This window comes from Ictalurus furcatus, chromosome 4 (assembly GCF_023375685.1).
Source record: "Ictalurus furcatus strain D&B chromosome 4, Billie_1.0, whole genome shotgun sequence".
Lineage (NCBI taxonomy): Eukaryota > Metazoa > Chordata > Actinopteri > Siluriformes > Ictaluridae > Ictalurus > Ictalurus furcatus.
The window spans coordinates 36,431,162-36,448,661 of NC_071258.1; the positions used below are offsets into that span (position 1 = coordinate 36,431,162).

Below are 17,500 nucleotides of genomic sequence, written 5' to 3' on the forward strand. Positions count from 1 at the left end.
ACTCGCGCGCGCACACACACACACACACACACACACACACACACACACACTTCACCTCCTCCCTCTGGAATAAAGGAGTAAAGCAGTTTTTTTTATGAAAGAAACAGTTATACAATAAGTGTGTTGTTGCTAAGCAACAGTGTCATAACATTGTAAGCTAGCAGCTAGTCTGTACACAATGGCCACGTCACTCTGACCTTACATCTTTTAACAAATAATGAAATCGTCTAAAATCATGTTTTTAAATAAAATATTTACAAGAGTGAAAACTGCTTGTGTACTGCCCCTCCCCCTTATTTAATCCTAAACTCCTCAGGCTTTCTGAAGTAAACTAGGATTTAAAGTTAAACTGTGTGTGTGTGTGTGTGTGTGTGTTTCCCCTCCAGCACCAGGCAGCATGGGTAACTGGGAGGAAGTGCAGTCTAAAGCTCGTCACCTGTTGATGATGTCACACGGCGTGTCACACTGCACGGTGCAGCTGCAGAGCCACAAACACCGAGACACACACTCCTGCTCCAACTGTGTGTTAGCCAGTGCCTGAAAACAAACACCCACACACCAGGGCATCTCTTTCCTAAACAGGTTGCTATGCAACAGCGAAACACGCCAAAGCCAGAGCCAGTGTGTTTTCACTTTTAGTGAATCGATCAGGAGGCTGTTTTCATTCATTACTATTATTTTCTTTTTTTCCCCTTTTCTCACACACACACACACACACACACACACACACACACACACACACACACACCAGCAAATAAATATCTGAGAAATAAATTCTTAACTCCACTGCTAGCCTGAACACTGACGTTTTTATTTACATTCAATTCGTAAAACACTCCACATTTGTTTTAATGTTTAGTCTAATTTAAGTTTACAGTGACTAATCCTGGATTAGTTTATCCTGAGTCAGTGACTAATCCTGGATTAGTTTATCCTGAGTCAGTGACTAATCCTGGATTAGTTTATCCTGAGTCAGTGACTAATCCTGGATAGTTTATCCTGAGTCAGTGATGAATCCTGGATTAGTTTATCCTGAGTCAGTGACTAATCCTGGATTAGTTTATCCTGAGTCAGTGACTAATCCTGGATAGTTTATCCTGAGTCAGTGATGAATCCTGGATTAGTTTATCCTGAGTCAGTATTAAATCCTGGATTAGGGATTAAGCAGTATATCATATCAGCTCAAGTCTGGTGCATGTCCTTAACTTGTCATTAATCTGACTAGGACTCGGTTATTTTTTAAATATTTAATTTAATTTAAAAATCTTTTTGTTTAACTCAAACATTTGAGCTTCAGATCCAAGATTTGGGCTCTAATTAATTTGCGCTGCTCAAAAACACATTAATCCTGGCACAATTTATTTTTTATTTCTGCTCTGAACTCGTTACTGGACGAGGGGAAAATCTGAAATGATGAAAAGTGCAGTAAGATTTCCTTTACTCTTAAACCTTTAATTCATTAGCGAGGAAAGCTCAGACGATGCACTGTTTAAACGTTAACATTTATTCTGTTTATATGTTCACCACAATCCGTGTTGAATTTCTTTCTTTTTGATATTGTTTATTCCACCCGCTGTGTTGGTGAATGGTTTTGTTGGAGCATGAGATGTTTTGGAGTGGAGAGCATTGAGGATGCAGTGTGCCTTTACAGTAAACAGTCCTGTACACCACCGTGGTGTACACATCCCATAATTACAGCGCTTTTATTCTTTTACTGTTCATTATTTTTCTTCATTTGTTTTCAGAAAGAAATAACATTGTTTTTGTGCCAAAAGACACAATCTATGCCTCTAAATATTTTTGCTTTATGTTGTTATTTTTGTTTTAATTTAGTTTCATTTTTCTTTATATAGAATTTTTCATTGTTTGATGTTTTGCACATTCCAGAACAGCAGTTATTCCTGTTTGTTTGTTTGTTTGTTATAATTTATGTTCAGCAGTGAAACACCGCTCTGTGTGAGTGGATCAGATCTTCTTTAAATAAACCTGTTTTGAAATCCAGCAAAAGAAACTCTCTCTCTCTCTCTCTCTCTTTCTCTCTCTTTCTCTCTCTCTCTCTCTCTCTCTTTCTTTCTCTCTCTCTCTCTCTCTCTCTCTCTCTCTTTCTTTCTCTCTCTCTCTCTTTCTTTCTCTCTCTCTCTCTCTCTCTCTCTCTCTCTCTCTCTCTCACACACACTCGCAAACAGAAGATGGTGCTAACAGCCTCCGCATAAACAGGAGTTGAACTTTAATGAACCCTGGTTAACGTATTACTGCTTCTTTCTCTGTGACAGGGGCAGAGCTTGCAGACCTCAGGGAGGCAGGGGGAGGAGCTTGCAGACCTCAGGGAGGCAGGGGGAGGAGCTTGCAGACCTCAGGGAGGCAGGGGGAGGAGCTTGCAGACCTCAGGAAGGAAGGGGGAGGAGCTTGCAGACCCCAGGAAGGAAGGGGGAGGAGCTTGCAGACCTCAGGGAGGCAGGGGGAGGAGCTTGCAGACCTCAGGGAGGCAGGGGGAGGAGCTTGCAGACCTCAGGGAGGCAGGGGGAGGAGCTTGCAGACCTCAGGGAGGCAGGGGGAGGAGCTTGCAGACCTCAGGGAGGCAGGGGGAGGAGCTTGCAGACCTCAGGGAGGCAGGGGGAGGAGCTTGCAGACCTCAGGGAGGCAGGGGGAGGAGCTTGCAGACCTCAGGATGTTGGTTGTTAACTGGGATCAACAGCTACAGAGGAGCTGTGTAAACAGAACAACAGCTCTTATCTCGTTTCCAAAGAGCTGATGATAACTGCCATAAAAATAAAGGTGCGCGTGCATGTGTGTGTGTGTGTGTGTGTGTGTGTGTGTGTGTGTGCGTGCGCGCGCGCGTATAGATGTATATTGGCACGTTCCAAAGTCCAAAGCACTATGTGTAGCTGTTTTCGTCCTGTCAATTATCTGTGAGTCAGTAAGTGGGTGGGGCTGGAGTTACATGGTGTAAAGCATGCTAACTGAATACAACCTTGTGGTTGCTAGCTAGCATGATGCTAACTCCTCCCTGCTAGCTGTCTTACATTACAATTGCTCAACCAATCAAAAAACCCGATCCTGTGACATCATCTCTAACCTTTCCTTTAACCGTGGGATCAGCTTAGCCATAAAATTAGTTTAAAAAAATTATGTAATTTAATACAGCTAGTTAACATCATGCTAGCTAGCGGCCACAAGGTTGTTTTCGCTGCTAACCAGGCTAGCATGAATGACACCGAGTAATCCTCAAACAGAGGGACAGAGTGAGCTCCGGGGAAGGAAATGGACAAATGGAGATTTAGATCAGATAGAGACGTGATTGTTATGAGAACAGGAAGCTGCGTGATTCCACACATCACGGGGAAACTCCGCACTCACTCACTCACTCACACACACACGGGCGCTCACACACACTCCCTGTTATGACTCAACACCATTTACAGACATCCTGTAGAATAAACCAGAGTGTGTTTTGTTTCTGTTTTAACACAATAGCAGACCCAAAGTGTATAATTTGAATATGCAAATTAGGTCATGCACCACGTCCTCCTGCCAACCCAATTCCTTAATATCACCCTCTCTCTCTGACACACACACACACACACAAACACATTCTAGGGATTATGGGTAAGCGATGGAGTAATGCCACACCCTCCAATACCCTAACAGCATGTTGCTGATGTGTTTATTGACGATGAGAGCTGATCGGTCGAGCTGGGAGGCGTGTCCCAAAACACTGCGTCCGGAAACACTGCACCCCTCCAGGGTTTTAGAGAGAGAGACAGAAATAGAAAGACAGAGAGAGGGATGGACAAAGAGAGAGACAGACAGAAGGAAGGTGAGACAGACAGGGATAAATCGAGATAAAGAAGCAGGCAGTAATATAATATATATTTATATATAATGTACAGTAACTACATATATAAATATAACTGTACATAAACAGTGTTAGTTACAGTGTTGTGGTACTGAACATAAACATTATGTATTTAAGTTTGTTATTAAAAATGAACTTCTGCCTAGTGGACACGCCCACTACTCCACGTGTGAGGGGTTACAGCGCAGGAGGATAAATCAGTCCTGACTTACACGTACATCAGCTCTCACACACACACACACACACACAAATACCACTTCCTCGTCATATGACAGTGACAGGACATGTGTTTCAGTCACGTACACGCGCACACACACACACACACACACACACACACACACACATAGTGGAGTTATAGGTTAACTCATGCCTGCTTGTATATACAGAGAATTTTGACCTTGAAACATCCTCACTGTGGAAGAATAAAGAATCACCACACCCACTACACACACACACACACACACTACTCTACACTAGCACACTTCCTGAAAGAAACAATGTGCTTGTAAGCAGTTGAAATGGATGGATAGATAGACGGAGGTTCATTTTTCACCCTTGCAGCGTCACATGACTTTTAGATTCTGTTGAATTGTAGATATTTTCAGAATCAGAATTTATTTAAACCGCACGTAAGCATTTTGTTTGTAAACAAGATTTTATTGCATTTTTTTCCCTCACTGCTCATAGAAATACAAACACACGGCTTGGTTTCCAGCAGCTTGTTGAACCGGTTGCTTGGAGGCTTTGGGCTTGGTGACGGTTATAAAATTAAACAACTGAAATTTTCCACTCAAACTAATGCAAAAAAAATCTCATCTCATCTCCCCTCTAACATCGTTCTCATAAACACAGATTATTACACTTACAGGATTTTCTCTCTACACTTTGTACAAATACAACTTATCACACTTGTGACAGATAAACAGATTCAACCCCAATTCCAAAAAATTTGGGACAGGGGCAAAAAAAAGGCTGGAAAAGTGTCCATGGTTTCCAAAAAGAATTTCAAATTTCATTTCGTCTGACCACAGAACAGTTTTCCACTCTGCCTCAGTCCATTTTAAATGAGCTTTGGGCCAGGGAAGACGGCGGCGTTTCTGTACCATGTTCACATATGGCTTCTTCTTTGCATGATAGAGCTGTAACCAGCGTTTGCGGATGGCACGGTGAACTGTGTTCACAGACAGTGAGTTCTGGAGGTGTTTCTGAGCCCATGCAGTGATTTCCATTACAGAATCAGGCCTGTTTTTAATGCAGTGCCGTCTGAGGGCCTGAAGATCACGGGTATGCAATATTGATTTTCACCCTTGTCCCTCGTGCACAGAGATTTCTCCAGATTCTCTGAATCTTTTGATGATGTTATGTCCTGTAGATGATGAGATAGTCATAGTCTACACAATTTTACGTTGAGGAACATTATTCTGAAATTGTTCCACAAATTGTAGACGCAGTTTTTCGCAGATTGGTGAACCTCTGCCCATCTTTACTTCTGAAAGACTCTCTAAGATACTCTTTATAAGAATATAGAAACTGTTAAATGGAGTTAGTCGTAATATGGAACAGAGTGCAGAGTGCAGGCCCTAGGACCTCGACATCACCTGAAGACCCCGTGAGTGATGCGAGTGGAAACAAAAGCGGTATCTAAGCCAGGCTAAAGGCTGAACCCCCAGAAACCATTCCCACCATTTTACTCACCAACTCCTCCTCAGTCGAAAACCAAATGGACTGCTGCATCTTTATTTTCACAGAAACGTGGCTCCATAACAACATTCCTGACTCAGCTGGATGGACTGATGAACCACATTGCCGACAGAGATACTGCTTTTTCTGGTAAGACTCACCGTGGAGGTTTATGTATCTACATAAACAAAGAATGGTGTACTGTACAGTATGAACGCTGCATTAGCATTGAGTAACCACACGCTGGTAAAATGCTGTTTTATTTGCATCAGGAGTTCACATCTGTACTCATTGTTCCTGTGGACATCCCTCTGGACGCTAATACAAAGGAAGCGCTAGGGTAAATATACAGTACGAGTCGGTGAGTAAATGACAGACTGCACAACCAGATGGCTCCTGGGGACTTTAATCAGACTAACATCAAATTTCAAACACATCAAGTTTACAACCAGCGTCACTGTCTGATCAGACTGCGAGATCCTGCAGCAGAGAACATCATCGTATCACAAACACTGTATCAGTAAAGCCACCAAAATAGTGGTTGACCCCTCCCATCCCTCTCATAACCTTCTGCAGAAGATACTGAAGTGTCCACACCAAGTCCTACCTCCATCACGCTCTAGCCACTTTAATCACTCCATCTCCGTATCTTGTGGTTTTCTTTACTATACCGTAGTCATTGATTCACCGTCCACCTACACCAGTATTACCTGTCCTACAGGTACACCACAGTACACTGGTATATGCTGGTAGTTGTGCTTATAAGACTTTACTCACCACACACACTCGCTTTGCTACTGTTCACACTCTTACAGTTGTGTTGTGTGTTAACTTTTCTGTCCAGTTCCAATCTTTTCCATTTGTGACAGGATCCGATATCTGATATGGTTTCTCTGAAATATCTGATCCACCATTTTTGGCTGGAATCGGCCGGATAGCGATGCTGGGAATCAGACAGGTGCCATTTCTAGTTCAAATACAACTATACACAGTTTCCATATGTTCAAAATATCACAGTGGATTTTTTTTTGTGCTTATTCGATATTAAAGGTGCCAATACTTATGGAGGTAAAGCTATATAACTCAGAGCATGATATATAAAAAAAAACAAATGTGCATGTGTCTATGTGTGTGTGTGTGTGTGTATGTGTGTGTGGGTGTGTGTATGTATATGTATGCGTGTGAGTGTGTGTATGTGTGTATATGTGTATATGTATGTGTGTATGTATGTGTGTGTGTGTGTGTATGTATATGTGTGTGAGTGTGTGTATGTTTATGTATGTGTATATGTGTGTGTGTGTGTGTATATGTATGTGTGTATGTATGTTTATGTATGTATGTATGTGTGTGTGTGTGTATGTGTATATGTGTGTGTGTGTGTATATGTGTGTGTGTGTGTGTGTGTGTGACAGAGCAATAAACCCTACTTCCTCGTTCATGTGTGTACACTCTTGATGAGTCAGCGGAGTGGGAGGAGTTTCTCAGTGTCTGATCATGATACACATAATGCTTGGTTATGTACTGTTTTGCTCGGCACACACACACACACACACACACACACACACACACACACAAACAGAGGATGGAATGAGAAACTAACACTGTTATTAAGCATGGTGAAGGGTGTGGCCCAGAAACATTAATCTATTATTGATATGAAAAACAAACAGGCGCTGAACCCTCAGGGTGGAACATGGTGTGCGTGTGTGTGTGCGCGTGTGTGTGTATTAACAGAAGTGCTGTTAATTATACAGGAAGTGGGAGCGCTCCAGTAGAGTGGGCCTGAATTTCACACTTCCTGTATGTGTTTTTAATCATGTGACTGATGTCTCAGAGTTCCTCATGTCAATAACATCACGAATGTCACATCTAAATAATCTGAACGTTTACTGGACAGCGTGCTCTTCGCTAGTCCCGCCCCAGACTATACGATGACTGGGAGATCTCTGAAAGGGGCGGAACCTCGTAACCAACAGCCAATCACTGAACAGGTAACGAACATGACTGACATCTCAGACTTAATCACATCAATTGTAGCAGTCGCTCGGTAACTCAAACAAATCTATAAACTTTAAACTTCAAACCTTTCTCCAGCTCATGACGAGTCTGTTTCAGGAAGTACACACTCACTTTAATTCAGTTTCAGTTTATTCACATTTCTCCTTGTCTGTCACAGAGCAGAGTTACAGCCGCTGTTTCATCATCACATTAATCATCATCACCACATTCAGCAGGGTCAGGGTTCAGTGCTGCAATAAAGATCTCATATACATGCAAAATAAATATATACATCATCAGTAGGTATACGCACGCACGTATAGTCTTATATACACACACAGTTTACGCGTTATTACGAGATGATCATGTTACTTGGTCAGTTTCTTCACAATCTCCAGTTCCTCCACCGGCTTCCACTGCTGCTTGATGGTGATGAGCTGTACAACACACACACACACACACACACATTAATATAAAATAACACAAACTAAAATATCATAATAAAGTATACACAATCACAGCCACTAACATCACAGGAAAACTGTCAGAAATATTAAAAGAATTTATATATGAAAAAACCACGATAAAATACCATTCTGAAATGAATTTTATATAAACAAATATAAAAAATCAAAAAGAAATGCAGAAATGAGATTCACTTATGAAAGAAAGAAAGAAATAATAATAAAAACAGGAAGATTAGTCTGGAACCTTTTGTGGTTTAGACGGGTCGAGTCTCTCCCAGGGCTCAGGGTTTGCGTTTTTATTCAGTCTATAGAATAAATATATTCAACATTTTATTACAATGCTTTTATTATCGATGAGTAAACACACACACACACACACACACACACACACACACACACATCAGAAACTCTTACATAACATCTGTTTTGGTGAACAGGAAGTAGATGCAGGCCGACGTGGCTCCAGTCGCCGCAAACGCCATGAAGCCAATCAGAGGGATGAGCTGCGAATGAAAAGTCACAAACATTAGAAACTTAACAAACAGCAGAAATGTCGTAAAAACATCAAACATCTGTTGCAAGCATCAGAAACATCACAAACGTTTAAAATGCTACAAACGTCAGAAACGTCACAAAAATGTCAGAAACGTTAAAAATGCTACAAACGTCAAAAATGTCGCAAAAATGTTGCTAAAATGTCGAAAAATGCTACAAATATCAGTAATGTCACAAAAACATCAGAAATGTCGCAAAAATGTAACAAATGTTACAAAAGGCTACAAACGTCACAAATGTCGCAAAAACGTCAGAAACGTCGCAAATGTTAAAAACGCCACAAACATTAGAAACATCGCTAACATCATAAATGTCAAAAACGTTGCAAACATCTGAAACCTCGCAAAAACTTCAGAAACGTCACAAATGTTTAAAAACAGCGTAAACATCAAAAACGTCAGAAATATCGGAAACGAGGCAAACATTTCAAAAGTTGTAACCGTCAGAAACTTCGTAAACGTAAATATCTACTGACTATATCAGGGTTGGCAGAGGAGTGCCAATACTTTCTATCACACGGCCTACTAATCTGTATTATTCACTAATCTGTATTCTTTTTTTAATTATCTCCTTTTCCTTTTCTTCGTTTTATTTCTCCTTTGCGGAGTTTATTGTTTAAGTGTAAATGAATGCGAGACCCTACAGGTAGGAACGATACGTTTAATCAGTCCGTCAGATTTGTGTATAAACTGCATTTAATTATTCATTAAACGGTTTCATTAACATATTAAACCTCACAGTAAAATGTTTATTCACAGATCTTATCCACCGCACTTTCTAAAACTTTTCTGAAACATTTTAACTATGACATCATAAAAAAAGTTTTTTTTAAAATTATTATTATTATTTTTTTTTTTAGAAATTATACGCATATTTAATCAGATGAAGCCTCATTTGCATAAATAAATGAAATTTGTTGTCCCTGCTCATGTGTATTGTCTCACCTTAGAGGCTCATATTTCTGCTTCATCATGCTACAACAAGTTTACTTCCCAACAACGGTCGAGTTTCAACAATAAATTCCAATCTAATCTGATTTTAAACACACACACACACACACACACACACACACACACACAAACAAAATGTAAAAACTGACCTCCTTTCTCTTCCTGAGCATCTGCACAAATCCTCCAGTCACCATTTTCTACAAAAATCAAAAAACTTATTACAGTGATGAAGAAGATGAAGATGATGAAGAAGAAGAAGATGAAGATGATGATGAAGATGATGAAGATGTGATATAGTGTAATGGCTCGAGCAGACTCACCTGAGCCCGAGTGGAGGTCACGCTGAGAGAAAGTGAGTTTCTGCACCAGCGTCTCAGTAGTTCAGCCTTAAATTGCAGTTGAGACGAGGATGATGGCACGTACACACACACGCACACGCACACCCTGTCTATCAGGAAACTCTGTCACCATAGCAACCACCAGCCTCCATACTGTCTGTGGCGCCCCCTGCTGGCCACAGGACTACAACAGCTTCGCTAAGGTGATCTTCTTAGTGACGAACCCCATGAGGCCGGATTCATTGCTTCATAAGCAGGTTCTGCACAAATGTGTGTGTGTGTTAGGGATGTCATGATACCAAACATCTAGTAGTCGGTACCGATACCACCAAAAGTACATGATACTCGAAATCAAAGTCAATACCACGCTGTGGTATAAAAATAAAATAAAAAACTCTCCTGAGGACATCCTCCTCTGGCTGATACTGGCAAAGAGGGGGGGGGGGTATTCTAGTTATCAACCACTGTCTGACAATGAGTGGAGGTGCACTCCTAAACGCGCACACACACACGCGCGCGCACACACATGCACACACGCACGTGCGCACACACACACACACCTTATACTCTGAATGCAAGCATTAGTTTAAATTCACTGACATGGTGTCAGGACAGAGAGATTTATTAAAGCATGAACATGTGAATAATTATGAGTGACATGAGGCTACATGTATCTGACAGGACCCGGGCTGAATGGAGATGCATGGAGGAAGATTAGGAGGTAGTTTATAACACTGCAGTGTGTTAGCGTCGTTAACAATAACTGGCTATCGCTAACATTACATGGAGCGTAACGTTCGCTGGTTTCACGCCACGATGCAGCTGCCTCAAACAAACATAATATAGGACCGTCTTTCAGCTGCTTCACCAAATTCCAGGTGTTTCCTCGCTGTGTCTGAAATGAACGCTAGCATCGGTTACACACCGGAAAAACCGATACGAGCTTTCCTCTCTTTTCCTCTCAACGAGTCGGGGCGGAGCTAAACTTGTTAAGCTAAGCTAAACTTCTGTAGTTTTTCCCGTGTGCTTGTAGGCGTTCCTCTTCTTCACCACTTGTGGACCGACTAAAACACTTGCACGTATTTGCTGCCCCCTTCAGGTCCGGAAGAATCGCAACCCCGGTACTTTCGTACCAACACTACTGCAGAAAAACAAGTACCGTCATGTTTTAAGAATGTTGGTACCGACTTGGTACCGAAGTATCGGTTCTCGTGACATCCCTAGTGTGTGTGTGTGTGTCAGCCAGAAGTCACAAGGAATTAATTAAGCAGGAGACTGTACTGTTACATCATACACTGGGTTTGTCCTCATCTCCACTCCTCCATGCTCTTCCCCTGGTCCAGCAGCTATCACAACACACTGTAATTTTTACCTTTAACACTTATTTCTAAAGTTTCAGCATAACAGAGAGTCTGTAATCACGTTCAAGCTCAGTCTATAAAATAAAACATATACAATTATAGCCAACAAAAATAAGACAAAAAATAAAAAAACAAAATATGCTTTGAAATTATTTTTTTAAATATTGTTATCTATATTCATGTAAAAATATGATTAAAAATGTAAAAAAAAAAAAAATTCTTGTTAAAAGTTAAAATGTTAGCACAGACCTTCTACCAACTATTATAAAAACTAATGAGATTAGAAAGACCCAGGAACTTTAGGCTCCGGAATGTTCAAGACCAAGACGATGTTTAGTTCAGGTACTCCGGCCCAGGAACTTTTACAACTGGAACTTTTCAGCTCTGGAAATTTTAGAACTGGAACTTTTACAAATAAAAAACTTTTTAGCAGTGGAACCCTTTAAAACTTTTACTTTTAAAAACACAACGTCTTAGCACTAGAATTTTTAGCACTGGAATATTTAAGGAAAGGAACTTTTAGCACTAGAACTTTTAGAACAGGAACTTTTTAGCACTGGAAATTTTAGCAGCGGAACTTTTAGCACTGGAACATTTAAGCAATGGAACTTTTAGCACTAGAACTTTTTTGTGGTGGTACTTTTAAAACTGGAACTTTTCAACACTGGGACATTTAGAACTGGAACTTTTAAGCAATGGAATATTTAAGCTTTTACATTTACATTTATTCATTTAGCAGATGCTTTTATCCAAAGCGACTTACAAATGAGAAAATACAAGCAAAGCAATATATCAAGCAGAGAACAATACAAGTAGTGCTACCATACAAGATCTATTAATTAAGCAATGGAACATTGAGCACTAGAATTTTTAGAACAGGAACTTTTCAGCACTGGAAATTTTAGCAGTGGAACTTTTAGCACTGGACCTTTTTAGCACTAGAACTTCTTTGTTTTGGTACTCTTTAAAACTGGAACTTTTTAGAACTAAAGATTTTAAGCATTGGAACTTTTAACCACATGAATTTTAAGCTATGAAACCTGTCAGCCCAGATTTCTCCAAAACTTTTAGCAACAGAACATTTAGCCCAAGAGCTTTAACCCATGACTGCCCAGTAAATTTAATCTCAAGAACCTTTAAGAACCTAAACCTTTTAGCAAACGCACAGTGGAACTTTTAAGTAGAAGAAACTAAACCTGATGTTTTCTAACTGATTTCAACTGACTAAATAAAGTAATACTATGTAAATAATAACAACAATAATAATAATGTTTATATATTTTTATATACAGTCCCATTCCCAAAGACAGATTTATTCATGGGTAAGATAAAGAGTTGAGGGAGAATAAAAGCAAGAGACTATATGGAGGAGATTAGGAATTTGGCCCTGACCGTTACAGCGGTTAGCCTGGGGCTTGAATTCCTGGTTAATCCCCATTTACACTAAGTACCGCCCAGTGGGAGGAGTCAGGAACAGCAGGTTTGACCCTAAGTATAGTAGAGGAGCTTTTGTTCAGGGAGGCTGCTGAAGTGCTGAGTGACTGTGGAGTTAAAAATGTCATGGCTTCAGCAGACAGACGACACAAAGGACATATTTATAGACTACACACACACAAACACACACTGAAGTGAATATGCATTGTGTATCACATTTCCTGACATTCTGGACTTACAGTAAAAACACCTTAGATTCAGTGAAAAGTTTTTAATCAGGAGTTTAAACGCCTCTCACAAAACACTAAACAATGTTCTCAGTGTTAGCATACCAAAAAACACACTGTTTAACCACAGCACGCTAACCGCGGCATGCTAACTTTAGCATGCTAACGGTAGCTGTGTTTGAAGAGCTGTTGGTACTGCAGGAGCTGCTGTGAGCTGATAGATGGTTGGAAATTCTGTAGAACCTTCTGGAAGTGTTTCTGCTGCACTGCTGATACACTCATACCTTCTTCATGAAGAGCTAACAGAGCCGCCTACACACACACACACACACACACACACACACACACGTCAAATCAGCTAATTCAACACTACGTTCTCCACTAGCTAGAGTGTAATAATAATAATAATAATAATAAACAGGTTGTAACCTCCTTGCAGAGGTTTTCCAGGTCGGCTCCGGAGAACAGGTTTGTCTGGGTTGCCAGATCCTCAAAACACACATCCGAGTTCAGCGGCATTTTCTCTGTGTGGAGCTGCAGGATGGCCAGACGAGCCTGAAAACACACACACACACACACACACATTTTATTTCTGGGAGGGTGGAGTGTACGTATAGGTCAGGTAGGATTGGGTAGAAGTGCTTCAGTACCTTTAAGTCAGGTGTTTGTTGGAGGATACAGAAATATTCCTATAGTTCAGGTAAAGTATTTGTGGAGGAGCTAAATGTTATCTGTAGCGTCAGGCAGGGTAAAGGTGGGAGGAGCTACATTTACATTTATTCAATTAGCAGATGATTTTATCCAAAGCGACTTACAAATGAGGAAATACAAGCAAAGCGATATATCAAGTGGAGAACAATACAAGTAGTGCTACTGTACACGATTTATTAATGGAGCTCTAGAGAAGCAAAGTGCGCAGAGTCGGGGGTAAGGTGTGGGGTTGGTGTTTTAGGGGTTAGTTATGTTAAGCTAAATGTTTATCTGTAGGGTCAGGTGTTTGTGGGTGGAGCTAAGAGGTTCCCTGTAGGTGTTTATGGGTGGGGCTAATAGGTTCCCTCTAGGTCAGGTGTTTGTGGGTGGGGCTAATAGGTTACCTGTAGGTCAGGTGGGGGGACGTATATGATGTGGTCGAATCGTCCAGGGCGGAGCAGAGCACTGTCCAACATGTCCGGCCTGTTAGTGGCAGCAACAATCATCACATCCTGATTACATGCTTCCTGTAGCTGCATCTGTAACACACACACATACACACACACACACACACACACACACGTACAGTATAGCAATTAAAACCTATAATCCAGTTTAGTTTATTATTATTATTATTATTATTATTATTATTGTTATTATGTTGTTGCTATGGTTACTGACCCGTTGGTCTCTGTGTGCTCTCTCTTTGTCCCTCTTACTTGGTCCTGTCCCTCGTCTCTCAGCGGTTTTAAAGCCCACACCGTCTAACTCATTCAGCAGGACAGACAACACCTGAGCCTGTACACTGCTACCACGGGAACCGCCTCCATCGTCACGACAACCCACCATGCTGTCAATCTCATCCAGAAACACAATGGAGGGAGAACACGCTCGCGCCTGACGGAACAGCTGAGGGACGAGAGTGATGAATTTATTCAGAGAAGCTGTGTGTGTGTGCGGGTGTGTGCGCGTGTGTGTATGTGTGTGTGTACCTGAGCGAGTGTCCTCTCCGAGTCCCCTACGTAGGGAGAGTAAAGCTCCGCCCCGCTCAGTGTGAGGAAGCTGCAGTGTGATGAAGATGCTGCTGCTTTCACCAGCGTGGTCTTAGCGCAGCCCGGCGGCCCGTACAGTAACACACCCCGCGCACGACACACACCCATACGCACAAACGCCTCGGGGAACTTCATCGGCCACTCCACACTCTACACACACACACACACACACACACACAATTAACATTTATGAAAAAGAAATAAAAAAGGGAAAGGTAAGTAAAAAAAAGTACACAGAAGTAAAAGATGAGAAAAAGACAAAAAAACAGGAAGACTGACATATGAGTGTGTGTGTGTATATGTGTGTGTGTGTGTGTGTGTATGTGTGCATGTGTACACGTGTGTGTGCATGTGTGTATATGAGCGTGTGTATGAGAGATGTGTGTGTATGTATGTGTACATGTGTGTATACGAGTGTGTGTGTGTATGAGAGATGTGTGTGTGAGTGTGTGTGTATGTATATGAGTGAGAGTGTATGTGTGTGTGTATACGAGTGTGTGTGTATGAGAGATGTGTGTGTATGTATGTGTACATGTGTGTATACGAGTGTGTGTGTGTATGAGAGATGTGTGTGTGAGTGTGTGTGTATGTATATGAGTGAGAGTGTATGTGTGTATGTGTGTGTGTATACGAGTGTGTGTGTATGAGAGATGTGTGTGTGTATGTGTACATGTGTGTATACGAGTGTGTGTGTGTGTATGTATATGAATGAGAGTGTACGTGTGTGTATGTATATGAATGAGAGTGTATGTGTGTGTATGAGAGATGTGTGTGTGTGTATGTGTACATGTGTGTATACGAGTGTGTGTGTGTGTGTGTGTATGTATATGAATGAGAGTGTATGTGTGTGTGTATGTATATGAATGAGAGTGTATGTGTGTGTGTGTGTGTGTATGTATATGAATGAGAGTGTATGTGTGTGTGTGTGTGTATGTATATGAATGAGAGTGTATGTGTGTGTGTGTGTGTATGTATATGAATGAGAGTGTATGTGTGTGTGTATGTATATGAATGAGAGTGTATGTGTGTGTGTGTGTGTGTATGTATATGAATGAGAGTGTATGTGTGTGTGTGTGTGTATGTATATGAATGAGAGTGTATGTGTGTGTGTGTGTGTGTGTGTATGAGAGATGTGTGTGTTTTCTCTCACCTGTCTGAGTTTGAGCTTTACTTCCTCCAGTCCTCCGATTCGCTCCCAGCTCACAGGTGTAAACTCAGCCACGCCCACACTGCTCCTCAGGCAGGAGGGAGGGACCAATCGCAACGCTTTCACAAAATGCTCCATTCTCACTTTACCATCCTCGCCCCCTGATTGGCCGGAATTTCCAGCTCCGCCCTGAAAGAACACCAGAGTCCAAACTATAACTGAGAGCTGTACAGTGTTCTCAGATCTGTGTGTGTTTGTGTGTGTGTGTGTGCTCTGTGTTGTGTGTGTACTCCGTGTTTGTGTGTGTGTGTGTGTGTGTATGTTGTGTGTTGTATGCTACCTGTGTAGAGCGTAGTATAGCCTGCAGCGCTGCCTCTCTACTGAGCGCGCTCAGATCCGCCCCCACGTATCCGCTCGTCATCTCGGCGATGGAGTTCAGATCTACAGACGCGGAGAGCGGAACACTGCGACACACACACTGCAGAACCCGGTACCGCTGCTGCAGAGTGGGAACACCTACAACTATCTGTAACACACACACACACACACACTATAACCACACAGTCTTTCTTTATTACAGACTCTATTCTCCATTTTATTCCTCTTTCCACTTTTCTCTCTCTATCTTTCTCTCCTTTCCTTTTCTCTTTTTGGTTTTTTTCTTCCTCCACATTTTGAGGAGAACATTCTTTATCTCTCTTTCTTTCTTCCAGCTTTATTACCTTTATGTTTTTCATCCCTTTCTCTCTTTCTTTCCTGCCATCCTTTTTCTTTACTTCCCTCCATCAGATGAGAATGTCATGAGTATTTGTTCCTGATAGAAACATAGATGTGGAGTAATGTTGGAAAGTTAAATGCGGTGTAAGCGATTCGGGTTCTGTCGGGTTTCGGGTTCTGTCGGTTCTGTACCTCTCTGTCGAAGCGACCGGGTCTCCTGAGCGCCGGGTCGAGGGCGTCTGGCCGGTTGGTGGCTCCGATGATGACGAACCCTTCATCGCTGCCGATTCCGTCCATGAGGGTGAGGAGCTGAGCGACGAGACGGTTCTCCGGGGTTCCGGTGCTGGAGCTCCGTTTCGGACACAGCGCGTCGATCTCATCGATGAAGAGCACACACGGTTCCTCTCGGGCTGCTTCTGAGGCTCGAGTAAACGCAGCACGCAGGTTCTCCTCGCTCTCTCCGGGGCGCGACCCCACCACCACCGGCCCGCTCACCGTCACCAGTGCTGCCTGCACGTCCCGCGCCACGCTGCGTACCAGCTGCGTCTTCCCCACGCCCGGAGGTCCCACCAGCAATGCGCCACGCCCCACCGCTACACCCACACGCTGCGTGCTGATTGGATAACGCAGCGGGAGCGTCAGCATCTCCTTCAGCGAGGCTCGAACCTCCTCCAGTCCTCCCAAAGGCACAGCAGAACCCTCACGCGCCCAGCGCCGGTGCATATCCACCGTCCGAACCGACACCACATCCAGGCGAGTCTCAGACGTCACGCGTCCCGCTTTATGAGAACCCGAGTTCACGCTGTCCACCTGCAGGAAGTGAATGGGTGTTCCTGCATGCGAGATGTTCACCAGGTGCTTCTCGTGGACGTACAGCCCGGTGAGCAGCTCTGCAGCCAGCGCCCCGACCGCCTGCGCAGACGTCCTGCGTCTATACTCTCCACCCTGCACCAGCGCAGTCACACGCAGACGCTTCACACGTGGACATCTCAGAGCCGTGAGCCGCTCCGCCCCGAGCCGGAGTCCAC

General features: G+C 42.5%; 3 protein-coding genes across 4 annotated transcripts in view; 1 reads left to right on the top strand and 2 right to left on the bottom strand.

Moving 5' to 3' along the window:
* The window catches only part of slc30a4 (solute carrier family 30 member 4), a 7,789-nt gene extending 7,003 nt beyond the window's left edge, over nucleotides 1-786 (top strand). For both annotated transcript variants that reach the window (XM_053623833.1, XM_053623831.1), the window contains one exon: nucleotides 387-786. In XM_053623833.1, coding sequence (XP_053479808.1) covers nucleotides 387-541 — 155 coding nt within the window. In that variant the 3' untranslated portion in view covers nucleotides 542-786. The remainder of the gene's footprint in view (nucleotides 1-386) is intronic.
* A 6,880-nt stretch (nucleotides 787-7,666) lies between these two features.
* Nucleotides 7,667-9,922, bottom strand: c4h15orf48 (chromosome 4 C15orf48 homolog). The gene is made up of 5 exons (XM_053623835.1): nucleotides 9,827-9,922; nucleotides 9,656-9,703; nucleotides 8,416-8,504; nucleotides 8,246-8,306; nucleotides 7,667-7,971 (listed from the first exon to the last, which is right to left on the bottom strand). The coding sequence occupies exons 2-5, from the start codon at nucleotides 9,698-9,700 to the stop codon at nucleotides 7,903-7,905; spliced, it is 264 nt and encodes an 87-aa protein (XP_053479810.1). The 5' UTR covers nucleotides 9,701-9,703; nucleotides 9,827-9,922; the 3' UTR covers nucleotides 7,667-7,902.
* A 2,973-nt stretch (nucleotides 9,923-12,895) lies between these two features.
* Nucleotides 12,896-17,500, bottom strand: part of spata5l1 (spermatogenesis associated 5-like 1) — a 5,659-nt gene continuing 1,054 nt past the window's right edge. The window contains exons 2-9 of the mRNA XM_053623830.1: nucleotides 16,665-17,500; nucleotides 16,096-16,281; nucleotides 15,759-15,944; nucleotides 14,549-14,758; nucleotides 14,238-14,465; nucleotides 13,961-14,095; nucleotides 13,296-13,421; nucleotides 12,896-13,178 (exon numbers count right to left, since the gene is read on the bottom strand). The exon at nucleotides 16,665-17,500 is cut by the window's right edge and continues 247 nt beyond it. Coding sequence (XP_053479805.1) covers nucleotides 13,029-13,178; nucleotides 13,296-13,421; nucleotides 13,961-14,095; nucleotides 14,238-14,465; nucleotides 14,549-14,758; nucleotides 15,759-15,944; nucleotides 16,096-16,281; nucleotides 16,665-17,500 — 2,057 coding nt within the window. The 3' untranslated portion in view covers nucleotides 12,896-13,028. The remainder of the gene's footprint in view (nucleotides 13,179-13,295; nucleotides 13,422-13,960; nucleotides 14,096-14,237; nucleotides 14,466-14,548; nucleotides 14,759-15,758; nucleotides 15,945-16,095; nucleotides 16,282-16,664) is intronic.